At 38.9% G+C, this 16,315-nt stretch overlaps 1 protein-coding gene across 3 annotated transcripts; it reads left to right on the forward strand.

Annotated features, from left to right (window-relative positions):
• Positions 1–2,977: 2,977 nt before the first annotated feature.
• ccm2l (CCM2 like scaffold protein) lies at positions 2,978–16,196 on the forward strand. Of its 3 annotated transcripts, none has more exons than XM_079587815.1 (10): positions 2,978–3,000; positions 7,162–7,329; positions 7,410–7,493; positions 7,610–7,793; positions 8,340–8,974; positions 10,240–10,369; positions 11,655–11,718; positions 12,076–12,226; positions 13,158–13,296; positions 14,940–16,196. In XM_079587815.1, exons 1-10 carry the CDS (start codon positions 2,995–2,997, stop codon positions 15,218–15,220), a joined length of 1,842 nt encoding a protein of 613 aa, XP_079443941.1. In that variant the 5' UTR covers positions 2,978–2,994; the 3' UTR covers positions 15,221–16,196. The 3 variants fall into 3 exon arrangements, with proteins under 3 accessions (XP_079443941.1, XP_079443940.1, XP_079443942.1); XM_079587814.1 differs by lacking the exon at positions 2,978–3,000 and adding an exon at positions 4,846–5,004; XM_079587816.1 differs by lacking the exon at positions 2,978–3,000 and adding an exon at positions 4,854–5,004 and having other exon boundaries at positions 7,206–7,329.
• Positions 16,197–16,315: the final 119 nt, after the last annotated feature.

The raw sequence follows: 16,315 nt of genomic DNA on the forward strand, positions 1-16,315 counted from the left end.
AAATACTCTCCTGGCATACATTTTGCGTCTAAAAGAGAAACTACAAATGTACATGCAATAAGGTCAGCCGCAAAAATATCCAAGTTCACGCCTTATCATCGCTAATATTTCACCACGTGTCTTTGGTAAATCCTGGCGGTAGATTTTTTAACTCCACAAGAGGGTTTGAGCTGGAACAAGCTGTTAATAAATCTGCCCATGCATTAAGATACAATGTTTGTACAGTAACAAAGTAGGCTACAAATCATTCTACATTATTTCATGTGTAAAGCATAGACTATAGTATGTGACATATGACAAACATAAACAATCTGCTGACAGAAAGAGAGCATGAGACACTTCGAGATGACTTGTATCCTTTCACAGGTTGCTGTGGTAACTGCAGGATCATTAAGCAGGGCTGCAGGTATATGTGTGTGTGTGTGTGTGTGTGTGTGTGTGTGTGTGTGTGTGTGTGTGTGTGTGTGTGTGTGTGTGTGTGTGTGTGTGTGTGTGTGTTGTAGTCTGAGAGCTTTTCAATGTGGCCCCTCTTCTGAAAACTGACCCACGATTAGCTCTCCTCCCTTCTCCACTCATACCCTTAAGGGGGTCAACAGTGTCCTCGTCTACTGTAACAAGTACACACACACACACACACACGCACAGTGAGGCTCTCCGGGTCAACAGTACACTCAAGAGAAAACCCTTTAGGTACCACATGTACATGGCATGCAATGTAGTACAGCATTTGCAAGATATTTTGCTATATCTATGTATATTTCTTTATACATCATGATGTAATAGTTTCAAGTGAATGAGGATATTACACGGGCCGGACTTGAATATAGCATTTGAGTTCCATAGCAGAATGAAGCCAAACCTGAATGTGTTTCAGTGAATTATAAAACGCTTTTTAGGGGGCTTTCTGACCAGCGCATGAAGGTCAAATTCAACCTCGAGCATCAACCCAATGTTAACACTTTTTTAAGTGTAGCCTATTGTAAATTACAGGGTTAACTATTGGCAAGATTTTAGTCAGGCTGCATTATGTATACAGGAGCCTAAAACAACTCCTATAGATATTTGACTAACAATATTTTCCTCATATGCACAGCCTCACATCAGCAAAGTATCGTCCTTCAAAATAAGACCAAGAACAAGTATTAAGAAAGATTTGATTGCACAATGACTTTAAATGCACTAGTACACTGCTTACTCCTCAGCGTCGTCGTCCCCTATGGCCCAGATCTTTGATTGATTTTCAGGGTCTGTTGGCCACTGTCCCAGTATGACATTGGGTTTATGTTCCCCCTAAACTAAGCTACCAGTACGTTCCCCTGGGCTGTTTAACAATCCAGATCAATCCAACCACAATGTATCTGACAAACTGCACATTTCTGCATGACTTTAAGAATAATTGAACTTACCGTCATGATAAAGTTTCATTAGATTCCTCTAGTATGTCATAGGGCGTGGTGAAAACTGCACTACATATTACAATCAAATAGGCAACTCTCTCAATTTGACATGGGTAAACAGGCCAAAAAACTGCCAATGCTAATTTAACTGTAATACACTGTTCCTCTACAGAGTATAAAGGATATAACCGGGTTTTTTTATCCTGTTCAAGGCAATGAGCGAGCATGCATTCTCTCTGCAGGTGACTCGCTATCTTCCAGTGTTGCCTCACATTAAAGTGCCACTCCCCAGTGAAGCACAAGAGCTGAGCCACATTGCCTCCCAGTGGATGCTTTGAGTACTGCGAGTAACATTGATATGACTGAGCTGTGGTGGGTAAGGTCAAATTCAAACCACTGAGAATTGTGTCTTTTTTTAACACTATGGGAAAATAGTGAAATGTTGTAATTTCTTCTACATCAGGGGTTTACACAAACCCACAAATACGATCATCATCCTCATGTTAGGGAGGCCGTCCTCAAATTTCAAAGGCATCTATCTTTTATAAACACCAAACAAAACAAATATAAACAAAATTAATATTACAACTCTAAAATTAGTTTCTATGAAGTTACATTTATATATCTTTTTTACTGCTCACTTTAGTAATGCACTGTTATATGGAGGCCTATTATTTATTTTTATATTAATCAAATTCGTATTTATTTGAAATCTAATTAAAGCTGTTTAATAGATTAATAACTAACTTTTTTTAAATCGTGCTGTTCTTTTATTTATTTATTTATTTATTTATTTTAATCTAATTTATTTATTTAGGACTAGGCCTACTTATTTTATTCTTCTCATTTATTTTACTTCTTTACAGTTTCTTCAATCTCAGTCTCTTTCTCTTTCTCAGACCCCATGTCTCTCTCTTGTAAACCCCTGCTCTAAATGACGGTTTATAAAAGCATTTGCTGTTTTTATTTTAAAGGGAGATGTTAAAAATGTCATGTATTAATCGCTTTTTTATTGCCAATGTGTGAACAGCTTGTAATGAAACATAAAAAATGAGATGTGGACTAATCGGGACGTTTTTGCCAAGAATATCAAAAGGATGTGTAGCCTACGTTTACTCGCACTCCTGGGAGACTCTCTTCCATTCTATGACACATGAAATTAATGTGTAACATGTGTAAATGTCTGAAACCTAAAACAAAGATTATGCGGTTGAAAACACCGAATAGTTGAGGCCAGGCCAAAGCGCGAATCGTGATTCATGCACACTTGAATTTAGCAGTTGATCACGTGATGCACATTCACACCAGTGTGATCGTAGTCGTCAACGGGTTAAATGTGAACAGAAGCCTAAATTCAATCTGTTCATCATATAAACAATCGAGTCTCTTCAGAAAAGATGGACAAAACCTCTCATTTAATATGGATTCGTTTTACGATCTTGTGTAGGCTACGTTACGTTTTGAAGCATCAGTGTCAGTTGCTTATCTGACAATGGAGGTAACTTAACGTTAATGTACAGAAATCTCTCAGATTTCATCCAAAATATCTTAATTTGCGTTCCAAAGATGAAAAAAAGTCTTACGGATTTGTAACGACATGAAGGTGAGTATTTTACTGAAATCATGTGACGTATCGGTCTTTGTCAGACACGTGGGTTTGTTGTGTGTGACGTCACCGCGCCGCCATTTTTGAGGTATCGCTACTGACTGTGAGCATTGAAGAGATTACAATAGTAGAGAAAACAAGTAAATAACTCGCAAAACTGGAGAAGCACAAGAAAACTGAGAAAAGGTCGTACCGCAATAAACTCGATAAATATGGCAGGTACCGTTATTTGGAGAAATTGTCATCCATTCAGAACATAGATCCATATATGAGCTAACTGCAGTGAGTTGGAGTGCTGATCGCGAATTGTTTTCCTCATCCTCATACTTGGACATTGTCAACTATCTTGTTTATGGTATAAGCGCATATACCAGTGAACAATTTAAAAACTATAAATCTCTTAAAGCCCACGGACATTTCATAAACGGCTGTGTACAGGATTTATTTACATTCCCACCGAAGGACACAGTAGTAATAGCAAAGATAGGTTTGCTGTATTGATGATGATGATAATGTCATGTTAAGGATGTTTTAGTTTGAAAAAAGAATGAAAAACACAATTCTACAACATCAGAATACCCCAGCATCGATACCTTACAAATGGCGGTTACGCCCATAATGCACTTCGTGTATCGCGAGTGTGACGTCACCTGACAAAGACCGATTGGCAGTTTGATTGGCACTCCGAATCACTTTGATTCGCAAAGGTTTTTCGAAGCTTCATCACTATTTAAAGTAACGGTAATGTTCCAATTCAATATCTGTGATAGCCTATATGCCTACTATCAGTTAGCAACATAATGTCCAATATTTCCCTTTAAACAAATGAAAATTGTGCTGTAAAAGGGATCACATTATCGGTGTTTGTGAGGAGCAGTCAAGGAAGTCTACTGCAGGAACAAACTTTTACACACTGTTTTGAAAGATATCTTCAATCATGCCACACAAAATCTTTCATTGATTCCATCTCTGGATAATTTATTCGAGTTTATTTAGCTAAACTTGCTTCTTTTGCTTGAAGTTCGCTGTCATCGTAGTGCTACTTCTTGTATGTTAAGTTACTTGTTTACAATTTGCAACCCCACAGAGGTTTTGTGTCATCTAATGCTGTTGCTTGTTTACAATTTACAGCCATTTGATGTTGTCTCAGCCATGTTGATGAGCTACTTATAATTGAAATAATTTGCTCCTCGTTAGTGACTCACAACTTTCTGCCATTTCGTTAATTAAATTTGGATAATTGTGTAATTAAACTCTATGCTGTTCGGGGTCTTGTGATAAATTAAACCCAGTCATAGTAAAGTTCTTTAGACACAAGCCACTTTTTAATATTTTAGTCAAACACATTTTACATAATGTTACTCAGCATTGTTTTGGGTCACACTGAAGTACGTCCACAGTGCTGACATGTTCAACTGTTAGGCTAGCTTATCCATGTTGAGTGCACAAAATAAAATGCAAATGTCAAAACTTGACATCAGTGAAGTGATCATTAAAAGTGACCCTTCGAAACCATTTCGACCAAAACCGAAAATAAATTTTTTTGCTGCTTTGGCCAAATATTTTCAGCTGCTGAAATGTTGGAGCATCACTAGTTTTCTCTCTTTTGCTACTTGCAGCCGAGTCTATTGCTAATTTGTTTCTTAGCACTGTAGCAGAAAACACATTATGGTTAACAATAAGGGTCAGAGAGAGGGCGAAAAATGGTTATAAACCAAAAATATGACTCTTAACACTCTGTGTGTGTGCAACCCCATTTTGTGTACTGTATGAGTGTGTTATCAGTACTTTGAGAGTGGAGGTGCTGAGGATTTTAGATCAGACTCTGGTGGAGTTTCCTGTCCAGCAGGAAGTGTGTTTCCTGCCCAGTCCTGCCTGGCTCCAGAGGGCTGAGAGGAGATTGGGCCTGTCCTTAAACAGATACACACACACAAACACACACTCTTGTACACAGCCATCGGGCTGGTCAATATGGACTATGAGCCCAAGCGAGCCAAGAAGGTAAGTTTTGTCACATTATACATTGAAACTAGCTGGATATGCATTTAGGAATATTTGTTTGTTGCCAAGTATGTTGCGTATTCTATGTGAACCTGATCATGTGACAACTTGTGTTTACATTTACATGTACTGTGTGTGTACCACATCACATTATATGCAAAAATTCCCATGTAGAATGATAACTGTGCCAGCAATGCTGTTTGCTGTGGTGTTTGCAAAACTCGACAACTCGAATTTAATGTATTTTATGCATACATGGATAGAGGCCCATAGTTTGTTGAAGAACATATGAAGATTTCTTCAAGATTAAGATTTTACATGCTTTACAAGTAAATTATCAGACACTTTTATCAAAAGTAAATTACAGCGCACGAACTGCAGCCAGGGACAATCAGATCGTAACCTTCCCTTCTCCATCCCTAATCTTTATCTGCTATGCCACACAAATGTTTTCATATTCATGTAGCTACATAAAGTCATTTTCAGTTTCTCTTGCATTCAATAACGTCCACGCATGAGATTTTTTCTTCTTCATCAAGACTCAGTATATCTGACTGAGTATAGATTTGATGGTCAAGAAATATTTCATACTTTTGAATTATAGTGTATAATTTTACATCACACACGTCAACTCAGTATTTACATTGTATTAAATTTTTATCTTTCATTGTTTGATATGAGGTGTTTCCTAGCATTTTTTTTAAGTGCTGATTGCTTGAGGGCAACAAAATATTAAAAAATATTTATATTGACTGTGTTCCATTTACAGTCAGTAAAGAGAGTACCAGAGAGAGTTAAATTACTATTATGGCAATATGCCGTGTGCTGGATACCAATTCTTCTGAGGTTATGTTTCCAGAGATTGCAGCGCTGAGCCACATGTCAGTTCAAAGCGTCGTCTCAGAGGACTGAAGCTCGCTGGTGTAACTGTCGTAGGCCAGTAAGGGCTGTGTGTGTAAACCTCACTCCCCTGATCTCAAGAGGCGCTCTAGCGGTCTTTAGCCTCCTTGTTAGCGTGCCCGCCTCCCACGTCAGAGACCCCAGTTCGAATCCCGCTCTGAGCGGGTTAAGTTGGACCGTTTGCACTGGCAGAAGGACAAACTTAAACATAAACAAATTTCCTAAACCGATAACTGTAGTCTGAACTGTAGTCAACATCATCAGTGCCATCCTGCGCTGATCACATCAGGAACAAAATACTAAAGTTTGAGGATTTTGAAACATTTAAAACAAAGATACATTGTAGCGTGAAATGAATAACAAATATTTAAGCTTCTGCTCTATTTCTGGGCCACTAATTAGATCGCAAATCCTCTGACCCATGGGACACTGCAGTATAAGAAGGCCAATTAAAGCTTCATATTATCTTCAAAGGGTTCGCTTATTGTGTATTTCTGTGAAAAAATCATTGTAGCTGAAGTTTGTAATGGAGTTGTGTTTAAGTTTAATGATGGAGTCATGATTGATGGAATGATTATTTTGTATTGCCGTCCCTTAAACGGAATGCGCTTTAACCAACACACTGAAAGCAGTCAGGATGATTGATAAGCCCCATTAAATTACACACCGTCACCGGCAGGATGTGAATGCTTTACACATTCCTTACATATTTTACTCTTTCCCTCTTTCCCTTACTCTTTCATGCATAAACACACACCTAGCCTCCTGTATAAATCAGCAGGTTGTCAGTAGGACACGTTGTCTCTAATGTGTCTTCCACGTCGAACAGCTGTCTCGCTGATGATGTCACAGTTGGAGCAGCAGGCTGATGTGTGTGTTACATCATCATAAAAGCAGATTTAAACTTTCACAAACTGATGTCAAGCAGGTGAACTTAAAGTATACACATTGTGAAGACTTTTTGTGCATGCTCATATTCTGTATCATTGCCGATCTGAAAAGGGTTCCTGTAGTGCTACTAACACAAAGCTTATATTACTTAAATAGTGCAATATATGGACTTTTGTATTTTGAATAGAATATACAGAGGTTTTTTGTACTTTGCTTGGGATATGGAAGCCTGTTTCTGCATGAGAGTAAAAATATGCTGCTATATTTCTTTCAATTGCAACTTTATATCTCACACCTGTTATTTTTTCCCTCACATTTGCACCTTTTATCTCTCGTTGTCACTTGCTATCCAATCTCTTCTCTCAGGGATTTGTGTCTCCGATAAAGCGTCTGGTGTTCCCTAAATCTAGCCGGCGACAGGCGGACAAAGGCAGCGTGTACCGTAGACCCCTTCACACTGTCCCCCTCTATCCACCCGACTACCTCATCCACCCAGAGAGACTCATCTACGATTATGTGGAGAAGGAAGTCAAGGTTAGTCTGAAAATTCAGATATATCAAAAATATCACATTCACATTAGACTTTTGTGAATGTTTGCAATGGTTACCAACAGTTCCTGGGACACCTGACATGGGTGTCATGTTCCCTGAACCCAGCGAGCAGAGACGAGCTGCTCCAGCTTCTGGACACAGCCAGGGTGAGAGCGATTCCTCAAACCAGAGTCATTGTAATGTTGTTTTTAGATTCAGAAGATGGCTTAAATTGGTAGTTCTCAGCAAATTATGCATTTTGTCTCTCTCTTTCCATCCATAGAAGCTGAGGGTTTTGCCTCTTAAGACCAGTGTGGAACAGGACTCTATTCTCAGTCTGTCTGCTCGCTGTCTGCTGCTTACCTGGAGAGACAATGAAAAACTGCTGCTGAGAATCCCCACACATGAAATCGCCGCAGCCTCCTACCTGCGGGATGATGCACTGCACCTACTGGTGCTCAAAACTGGTCAGTAGGAAGGTCAGGAAGGATGTACATGTAACATACCGTACATGTTTACCCTGGTTACTGTCTATTCTGTTTTTGTAAATAGTTGTAGTAAATTGAATTGCTGTAAAAAAAAAAAAACTAATGCACAAAAATGTAAATGTCCATGTTTCTTTAGTAGAGTAGATTGCAACTTCAGCAGTCTTTGTACTTCATTTGACATTCATTTATACATTTTAGGGATATTAGCAGATAAATAGGGAATCTAATATCAAAGTCTGAGACACAAAGCAAAGTTTGAGGCCTTGGTGCTAACAACGCCAAAGTCATAGGTTTGATTCCCAGGGAAAGCATGAACTGATACAATTGATACCTTGAATGTAAGTTACTTTGGATAAAAGCATATGTATGTGAGACTGTTCGGGTCCTGTTCGAGTAGAGAAAAAGCATTGAAAATATATCTGCGAAGGTGTCTGTTAGTTTTGGGTTTGAATTTCCAAGGTAAGCTTTTGAAATAAATAATATCCCGGGTGGGAGAGATCTTCAATAATGTATTTGTCTTCTCAGGTCTGAATGTGGACACTGTTCTAGCTGTTAACAGTCTGGAGAACAGGCCCACTGGTCTGGAGAGCCGCAGACAAACAATAAGCAACACTGACCCAAGGCCTGCAGGGGGCACCATGGAGCGCCGCCACACCATCTGTGGTGTGGACTGGAAGCTCTCTTCCCGCCATGAGCCCAAACAGGGCAGCGCGGGTGGAGTAGGTGGGACTGGGGGCGGAGGAGCCGGGACTGGGGGCGGAGGAGCCGGCGGTGATGGTGGCAGCCTGGAAAAGAAACGTGTGAGCGGGAGTTGGGAGCGTAGGCAGACCCGGAAGCCGTGCGGAGGTAGCTGGGAGAAACGGCCAGTGAGTGGCAGCTGGGACCGGAGGCCTGTAGGGGGCAGCTGGGAGCGTCGGGGAGGTGGTGGGGTGGTAGGAGGTAGCTGGGAGAAGAGGCACGGGACTGGAGCTAAACCAGGTGGAAGCTGGGAACGGAAACACACGCCAGGTGGGAGCTGGGAACGCAGGCAGGCTTGCACGGGAAGCTGGGAGAGGGGAAAGTCCTATGGCAGCTGGGAGAGGAGGAACCATAATCCTCTGGAGCCCATGCCATGCCCTGATGCCTACTGCAACCTCATCATACTGGCCGTGGAAAACAGGGTGAGGTTAATGAGCCACAAGAATGGATGGATGGATAGATTTTTAAGCAATACATGTGGATTGATTAAGAAGCCATTAAGATGGATGGATGGATGGATGGATGGATGGATGAAAATGTTTAAAAGTGATGGATGGATGGAAGGGTTAACAAGAAATGTCTGGATAAAAGGACAAGTCAGGGATGGGTTAAAATCCATTAATGTGGATGGATGGATGGATGGAAGGGTTAACAAGAAATGTCTGGATGAAAGGATAGAAGTCAGGGATGGGTTAAAATCCATTAATGTGGATGGATGGATGGATGGAAGGGTTAACAAGAAATGTCTGGATGAAAGGATAGAAGTCAGGGATGGGTTAAAATCTAGTAATGTGGATGGATGGATGGATGAGTTAATATGTAGTGGGTGGGTAGATGCTAGATGGAGGACAGGGTTAAAGAGATGGGTGGATGGACAATGGATGAAAGGGTTAATAATGGATGAACAGATGAAATGTTAAAAATGGATGGGTTGCTGGAAGGAAAGGTTAGAAAGAAATGTCTGGATGGAAGTAAAAAATGGGTAAAAAATCCATGAATGTGGATGGATGGATAAATGGATGGAATGAGTTAATATAGGGTGTAGATGGATAGATGGTGGTCCGGGTTAATAAGGGATAGATGGATGGATGGATGGATGGATGGATGGATGGATGGATGAAAGGATGGATGAAAGGAAGGAAGGAAGGAAGGGTTAACAAGACATTTCTGGATGGAAGTGAGGGATGGGTTAAATGCCATTAATGTGGATGGATGGATGGATGAATGTACAACAAATAAATGCATAATTGCTTTTGTATATATATAAGATGATTATGAAGAATGCCTTTATCTGTGTGTGTGTGTCAGCAGCATCAGGAATACGAATGCCCCCGGTGAGCTGTAGCTGTGCTCCTGCTGACGTGATGAGTTGTGTCAGCTGTGATGTAAACAGTGCGCTCAGAGTAGACACCCCTGTGATGTAATGCCCAGACTTATGTAACAGCATGCTGTGTCAGTGATCTGTGCGCCTCTGTGTGTGCCTGCGGACATTAATATGGATGGGATTGTGTTGACCCACATTACAGTCTGGCTGCTTTTGTGGGTGTGCAATTATATGCATCTCTGTGAGACAGATACGCAGAAATGTGAAAGCATGTAAAAGTTGTATCTGGCTGGATCCCCGTTTAGCACTGGAGAATTGATTTTCTCTTTATTTGATTCTTATATTGATCACACATACACACAGGACGCTGCAGAGGAATACTGCGCCCTCATCTGTCAAATGTTTCAGATCATCTATGGACATCAGACCATTGAGTGTGTCGACAGGGCGGGATATCACCACACCATGCCTGACCGCTATTGGCTGCAGAGGAGTGAGTGACAAGCCAGTTGGCAGTAACTAACCTCTACAATCCGGAATATCCATAAAACAGTTGTTCCCAATCCCTACTGGTGGGTTGTGACACAAAAATAGACCACAGGTGTGTTCTGATCTGGTCAGAGTAGGTGGAATACGACTAAATAACTATTATCTTGTATAATTATGATAGCAACATAAATACGGATTGACTTATTGACTTTTAAAAAGGAATAAAAAAATATTATCATACTAATCATAATATTACTGATATAATTATATATGTTTGCTTACTTTTTATATAATGAAGTGTTTTGGTATGCACAATCTGAATCAGGCGTTTTTAGCCTTTCATACGGGAGACAGGCCTCATCAAAAAAAGTGTGCCCATATTTTGATATTTTTTAAATACTGTTTTGGATATAAACAGTTTTTAACTGCAATAAGGGTCTAGTGTCGTCCTAAATTAACCCCAGTTATGAACCATTGATCTAAACCAAGGGTTTTCAAACTTGTTGATGCCAAGGTCCCATAAATATGATGATCCTTGTGAGGGACACCTTCCTTAAAAAACATAAATTATGAATGAAGACAACATTATTACTAAATGAAAAATAATTTAAAAAAAATAAAGCAAAATGTTTTCTGGAAAATATGTCCTTTGTTTAAAGTTGTAAAAGTATATTTTTTCTGCTCAATATGAAATCATAATATAATCTAATTAAATGTTTAAAAAAATAATTGTGTTAAATATTTTGCTCACTCAAAGTTTTTGTAAATCTGACTTTTTTTTCTCAGAATTCTGAGATATAAACACACAATTGCATTTGCCACACTGTAAAAAAGTATACTTTAACAACATACTGTATGTTTTTACATTGCTTTAACTCGTCAAAATAATGTAAGCAATTTTCAATTTTTAAATTTTCAAGTTATACATGATTCAACTTGAAAATTACTTAAACATCCAAGGTGATTGTACTTGATTGCAGTAATAAAAAATAAAAAAATTATTATATGAAGTTATAAGTCCAAATGGCGAGATTTGGACTCACAATCTGGAGGGAAAAAAGTCCAAATTGTGAAATATAAACTGGTAATTGCGAGACAAAAAAGACCTTTTAATTTAAAAAACAATTACCTGTAATTTAATCTGTGGCTGAAACAAGCTTCCATATATTACATGTATACACTCCACTAACCAATAAAATGTTTGACAGTGTAGTTTCAGTTGTCTCTTAAAAAGCACAAATATATAACAAATAAAAACACATGTTTTTCTCCATCATTTCTTGTCCAAGGTGACAGCTGCCTCACTGACATGACATATGGCTATGACACAGACTTCAGCTGCTGCAGTTCATAGTGAGTGTCTGTTTGCATGCCTTATAATTCGCAAAATCTGTTTATGAATTATCGTTGCATTCTTGCACTCTTTTATGTTGTACATTTTGATTTAATGAATTGCCTTCTCATTGCCTTCTCACAAACAGCTCAAAAGATATGACAAACTATCTAATGACCCTGTCTTCCATTGTTTGGACAAACAGGCAGTCCCATCACACCCAATTTTTGATTGTCTAACATATGCTGCAGCCTATTTTTGTAAAACCTATTTTTATGAATTTGAGGTAGTGGGGGGGGTGCCGTATTAAAAATTGCTTTGAAGCTCTGTCACATCTGACTTCATGAACTGTGCATGTGTGTTATCTCTCCTCACAGTGATGGTTCACAGGAAGCATTTGATCCGTATTATAGTGAGAACTACAGTGAGAGCTCATCTCTCTCCTGCCATGAGTCACGTCGAAGCCTGGCCTCCACACACAGCGACTCTGAGCCCTCTAATGCCAGTCTGCAGGAGTACATGATCATTGTAAGATGCTTACACGCATAAAATTATGTAATTCAAGGGACATTTCTACTAAAAACGAACTGAAAATGCCATCATTTAATCTCCCTCGCAAACCCATTTAAAGTTCCTCTGTAGTCAGTAATTTTATCCCTTAAAACTCATCTTTGATCACCAAAATGACATATTTAAACGTTTTTTTTCCTAGAAAATCATGCCTTAAAATAGCTTGCATGTAACTCTACCTCGTTTAGTATACGCGGTTCTATGAATATGCAAATTAGCCCCGCCTCCACTCACTCACAGCAGCTCAGAGATCCACTCATTGATGATCACACGTTGACGTGATTGGTTACAAGGTAGTTTGTGACGTCAGAAACACCAGCGATTTCAAACCACGTTTTTGAGACTGTTTTTGGTTCACTGCATTTTTAAGGAGAAAATACTCTGCAATGGTGTTGTTGAATTTGTACATGGTTTGTCTTAAAGCATATTAAAAACACATAGACATATAAACAACATTAAAACCTTGATTTTCACACCAGGGGGACTGGAAGTGTCACACTGTCTACAGGAGAAATCATCAAAAAATGTGTCCATAACATTTGTGCTACATTTCAAGTCTTTTGAAGCCTTTGTGGAAGGAACAGACTGAAATTTAAGTCAAACATTTTAAACTAACATTTCATTAGCACTTCACAAATAATCAAGTTGTTATTATTATTATTATTATTATTATTACCAATTTATTTTAATTATTAGTTCAGGGGTTTATTTTTGTTTTACTGTAAGTTTAAAGTCTGATCTAGACCTTCTTTGGGAGGTTGGAATAACCTGAAGATGAGTAAATGACAAGCTTAATTTTCCTTCAGGGATGAAGGATTTCTTTCCCCGCAGCTATCTTTGATAATTTAGTGTCTTTGTTGTTCTGTTGTATTGTTTCCTCATTGGTTAGTTGAGGAGCAAGCTGACGCCTCAGGAGATTCAGCAGTTTGCTCTGTTCCTGAGAGAATACAGACTCGGTGCGCCGATAGAGCAGTTCTGCACCGACCTCCTGCAGCTCTATGGAGACTCACGCAAGTTCCTGCTGCTTGGTGAGGAACACACAATACAAAAGTCACCATTCTCTCTCTCTTTCTCTTTCTTTGCTGCTTTTGAACAATTTGAGTGCCTGTTTAAATTCTCAAGGGGCTTGTTTGTACGACTGGGTTAATTCAATGCTGAAGATCCTCTCATTATACAAGTCATATTTCAAAAAGTCATGATTTGTCAGAACTGGCCACTGTATTCAGGGTCTGTGTAATGGCTGTCTGTCTATCATTAGCTCATTAGAGGGATTAGAGTAACATGAAGCCTAATGAATATTCACGAGCACCTGGCTTGCACTGGAGCAGTCATGGCCCGACAGCCTTTCCAACAGCATCGCACTTTCACAGCGTGACAGAATTACAAAACTCACTAAAACAACACCAGTCGCTGTGGGAAAAGAAACATGACACGGACTATAAATAGCTCTGTGACCACGATTCACAACTATAAATAACTACCATCCTAAATAGATCTGTATCTAATACATATTTAGAGTATGAGTCATTAAATAATTAACATGAATTGTACAGTATTCCCACTGTGACGCAAACTTGTCCAAGTTGATGAAAAATCCTTCTGGATACGCGAGTTGGTAAAGGATAAAGCAACTCGCAGCAATTGTGAACGACAGAGACAATTACATAACACTCACTGAGCCACTTATATCTCATCTATCCTGACACTCACACACTGAGTCAGCTTAATGCTGGTCTGAATGAGTGAGACTGTCCACTCTTTGACTGCAATCACCATTGAGTATTGTTAGTGTTAGTTGCAGTGCTGAATGGAGACAATTCATCACACATTTTTGAATGCAGCCACGTTCTCAGGGGGAAAGCAGTTTAAATGGAATTAGTATGTTTATCTGGTCTAGAGATCTGGTCTGTGTGTGTCCTGGTAAACCTACATTATGGGGACAAAATGTCTCCAGAAAGATGTCAATATCCGAAATTCATGTCCTTGTGGGGATATTTTTGGTCCCTATGAGGAAAACAGCTTATAAATCATACAAAAAAAAAAGGTCAATTGCATAAAGTTTTCTGTGATGTTTAGGGTTAGTGTAAGAGAATATAATGTACATTATACATATCATTATGTCTATGGAAAGTCCCCAAAACATGAAAACACAGCATACCAGGGGTAGTCGCATTATCTGGTAAATTATGAAATGTTTAAATAAAAAAATACATTTAATTATACTAATATATAATAATTCAAAAAATGTTTTCATGTTATTTCTAAAAATGTGTATAGGCTATTCATAAGTCTCTTATGCTCACCAAGGCTGTGATTGTTTGATCAAAATGACAGTAATATTGTGAAAAATGTTGAAAACATTTGTGCTTCTGAATATTTTTGTGGCAACTGTAGTACATTGTTTTCAGCATTCATTAAAAACAGAAGTTTTTACTGCCAATTTTGATCAATTTAGTGTGTCCTTCCTGAATAAATGTATTCATTATTTATTTATTTTTTATCTAACTGACCCAAAATGTTTGAATAGTGATTTTTTTTTTTATAAAAATCTTTATAATGTATTTATTTTAACAGTTAACATGTTATAAGACAAGTATTCTCAATTATAATCCAACAAATTCAATATATGACTATGGTGCATTCTCACGCATTTCCTCTCCCCTGTAACCAGGCATGAGGCCCTTTATTCCTGATAAGGATGTAGGAGTGTTCGAGACATTTCTGGAAGACATTGGGATCCGAGAGGGTGGGATTTTGACGGACAGTTTTGGACGGATCAAGCGGAGCATGAGCAACACATCGGCCACAGCGGTCCGTGACTATGATGGCTGGACCCTCCCCTCCGGTTCCCAGGATTTTAACCGCAGAATTGATGACATCACACACAACATTGAGGCTTTGGGATTTGAGGAGGGGAATGGAGACATAGAAGAGGAGGACTATTACCTGTGAAACGTACAGAAAGAACTGAGAGAAATATACAGTATATATATATTCGGAATTGTAGGAAACCTTTCAAATAGTTAAACATTTACAGTATATGTGCACTTTATTAGACCACTGCGTTGCTGTTCATGAAAAAAGCATTTGCATCAGATTTGCATTGTAAATCTGCGTATTATTTGCATGCAAGTTTGGTTATGTTCTGCGTGAATGATTTAGAAAAGAGCCTCAAAAGAAAACAAGAAATGACATTATTTGGAGAAAAGGTCACTTAGATATAAAAGAAGAAAATGAGAAATATGATGATGATGAAGAGTTTGTTTCCACCCAGCGTGCAGTACACAGTAAACCTGCTGGAGCCGAAGGGTCATTGGCTATGGCTGATGTCTGCAGGGAGAATAACTCAGCCTTGACATTCTTTCCAGTGACAGTCACCTTGCCACAATCTGATGCCCTTCCCCTCTCTGCCCTCCTATCTGTGCCAACCACAGGCGGGTGATGGGCACTTCGCCCAGCACTAGGGGTTATCAGAGTGGCACATACATCTGTCAGGCTAAACGTTTGTTATGTAATGAAACCAGACAGAAGAGCAGGGCCAGGCAGGGTTTGGATTAAAGTTAAACCTCTTCTCACACCCAAATAATCTTAGTACACAAACCAGCAGGGGACAACTGGGTACAAATTCTGGCGCTGTGACAAGGGGTCAACTAATGTCCTCTGTGGAAAAGTAGTCATTGAGTCAGAGGATGGAGAGCTCATACATTATTACATCATATACAGCCTTGACTCAAAAAGGGCTGATTTGGAGACTTCCGAATTCGCAGTACTGTTATAATTATGTAAAACTAAACAATGTTAAATATAATATACCAAAGTAAATATTTTGATACCTAAAATGTTGAAAGGACACATTTTGCTACTCTGCAATGAGGCATTTAAAGTAAGACGAATATCAAAGATTCTATGCAATGCAATATGAATATTTAAAATAAACATAATAACAAAACAGCAGAAACTGTATCAGTCCTTTATTTTCTCTCTCTCTTCCTCACAGATGCTTTATTTCAGACGCTTCAGGGCTCATCAGCCAATCAAATTCACGCA

This window comes from Phoxinus phoxinus, assembly GCF_949152265.1.
Source record: "Phoxinus phoxinus genome assembly, chromosome: 18".
Taxonomy (NCBI): Eukaryota; Metazoa; Chordata; class Actinopteri; order Cypriniformes; family Leuciscidae; genus Phoxinus; species Phoxinus phoxinus.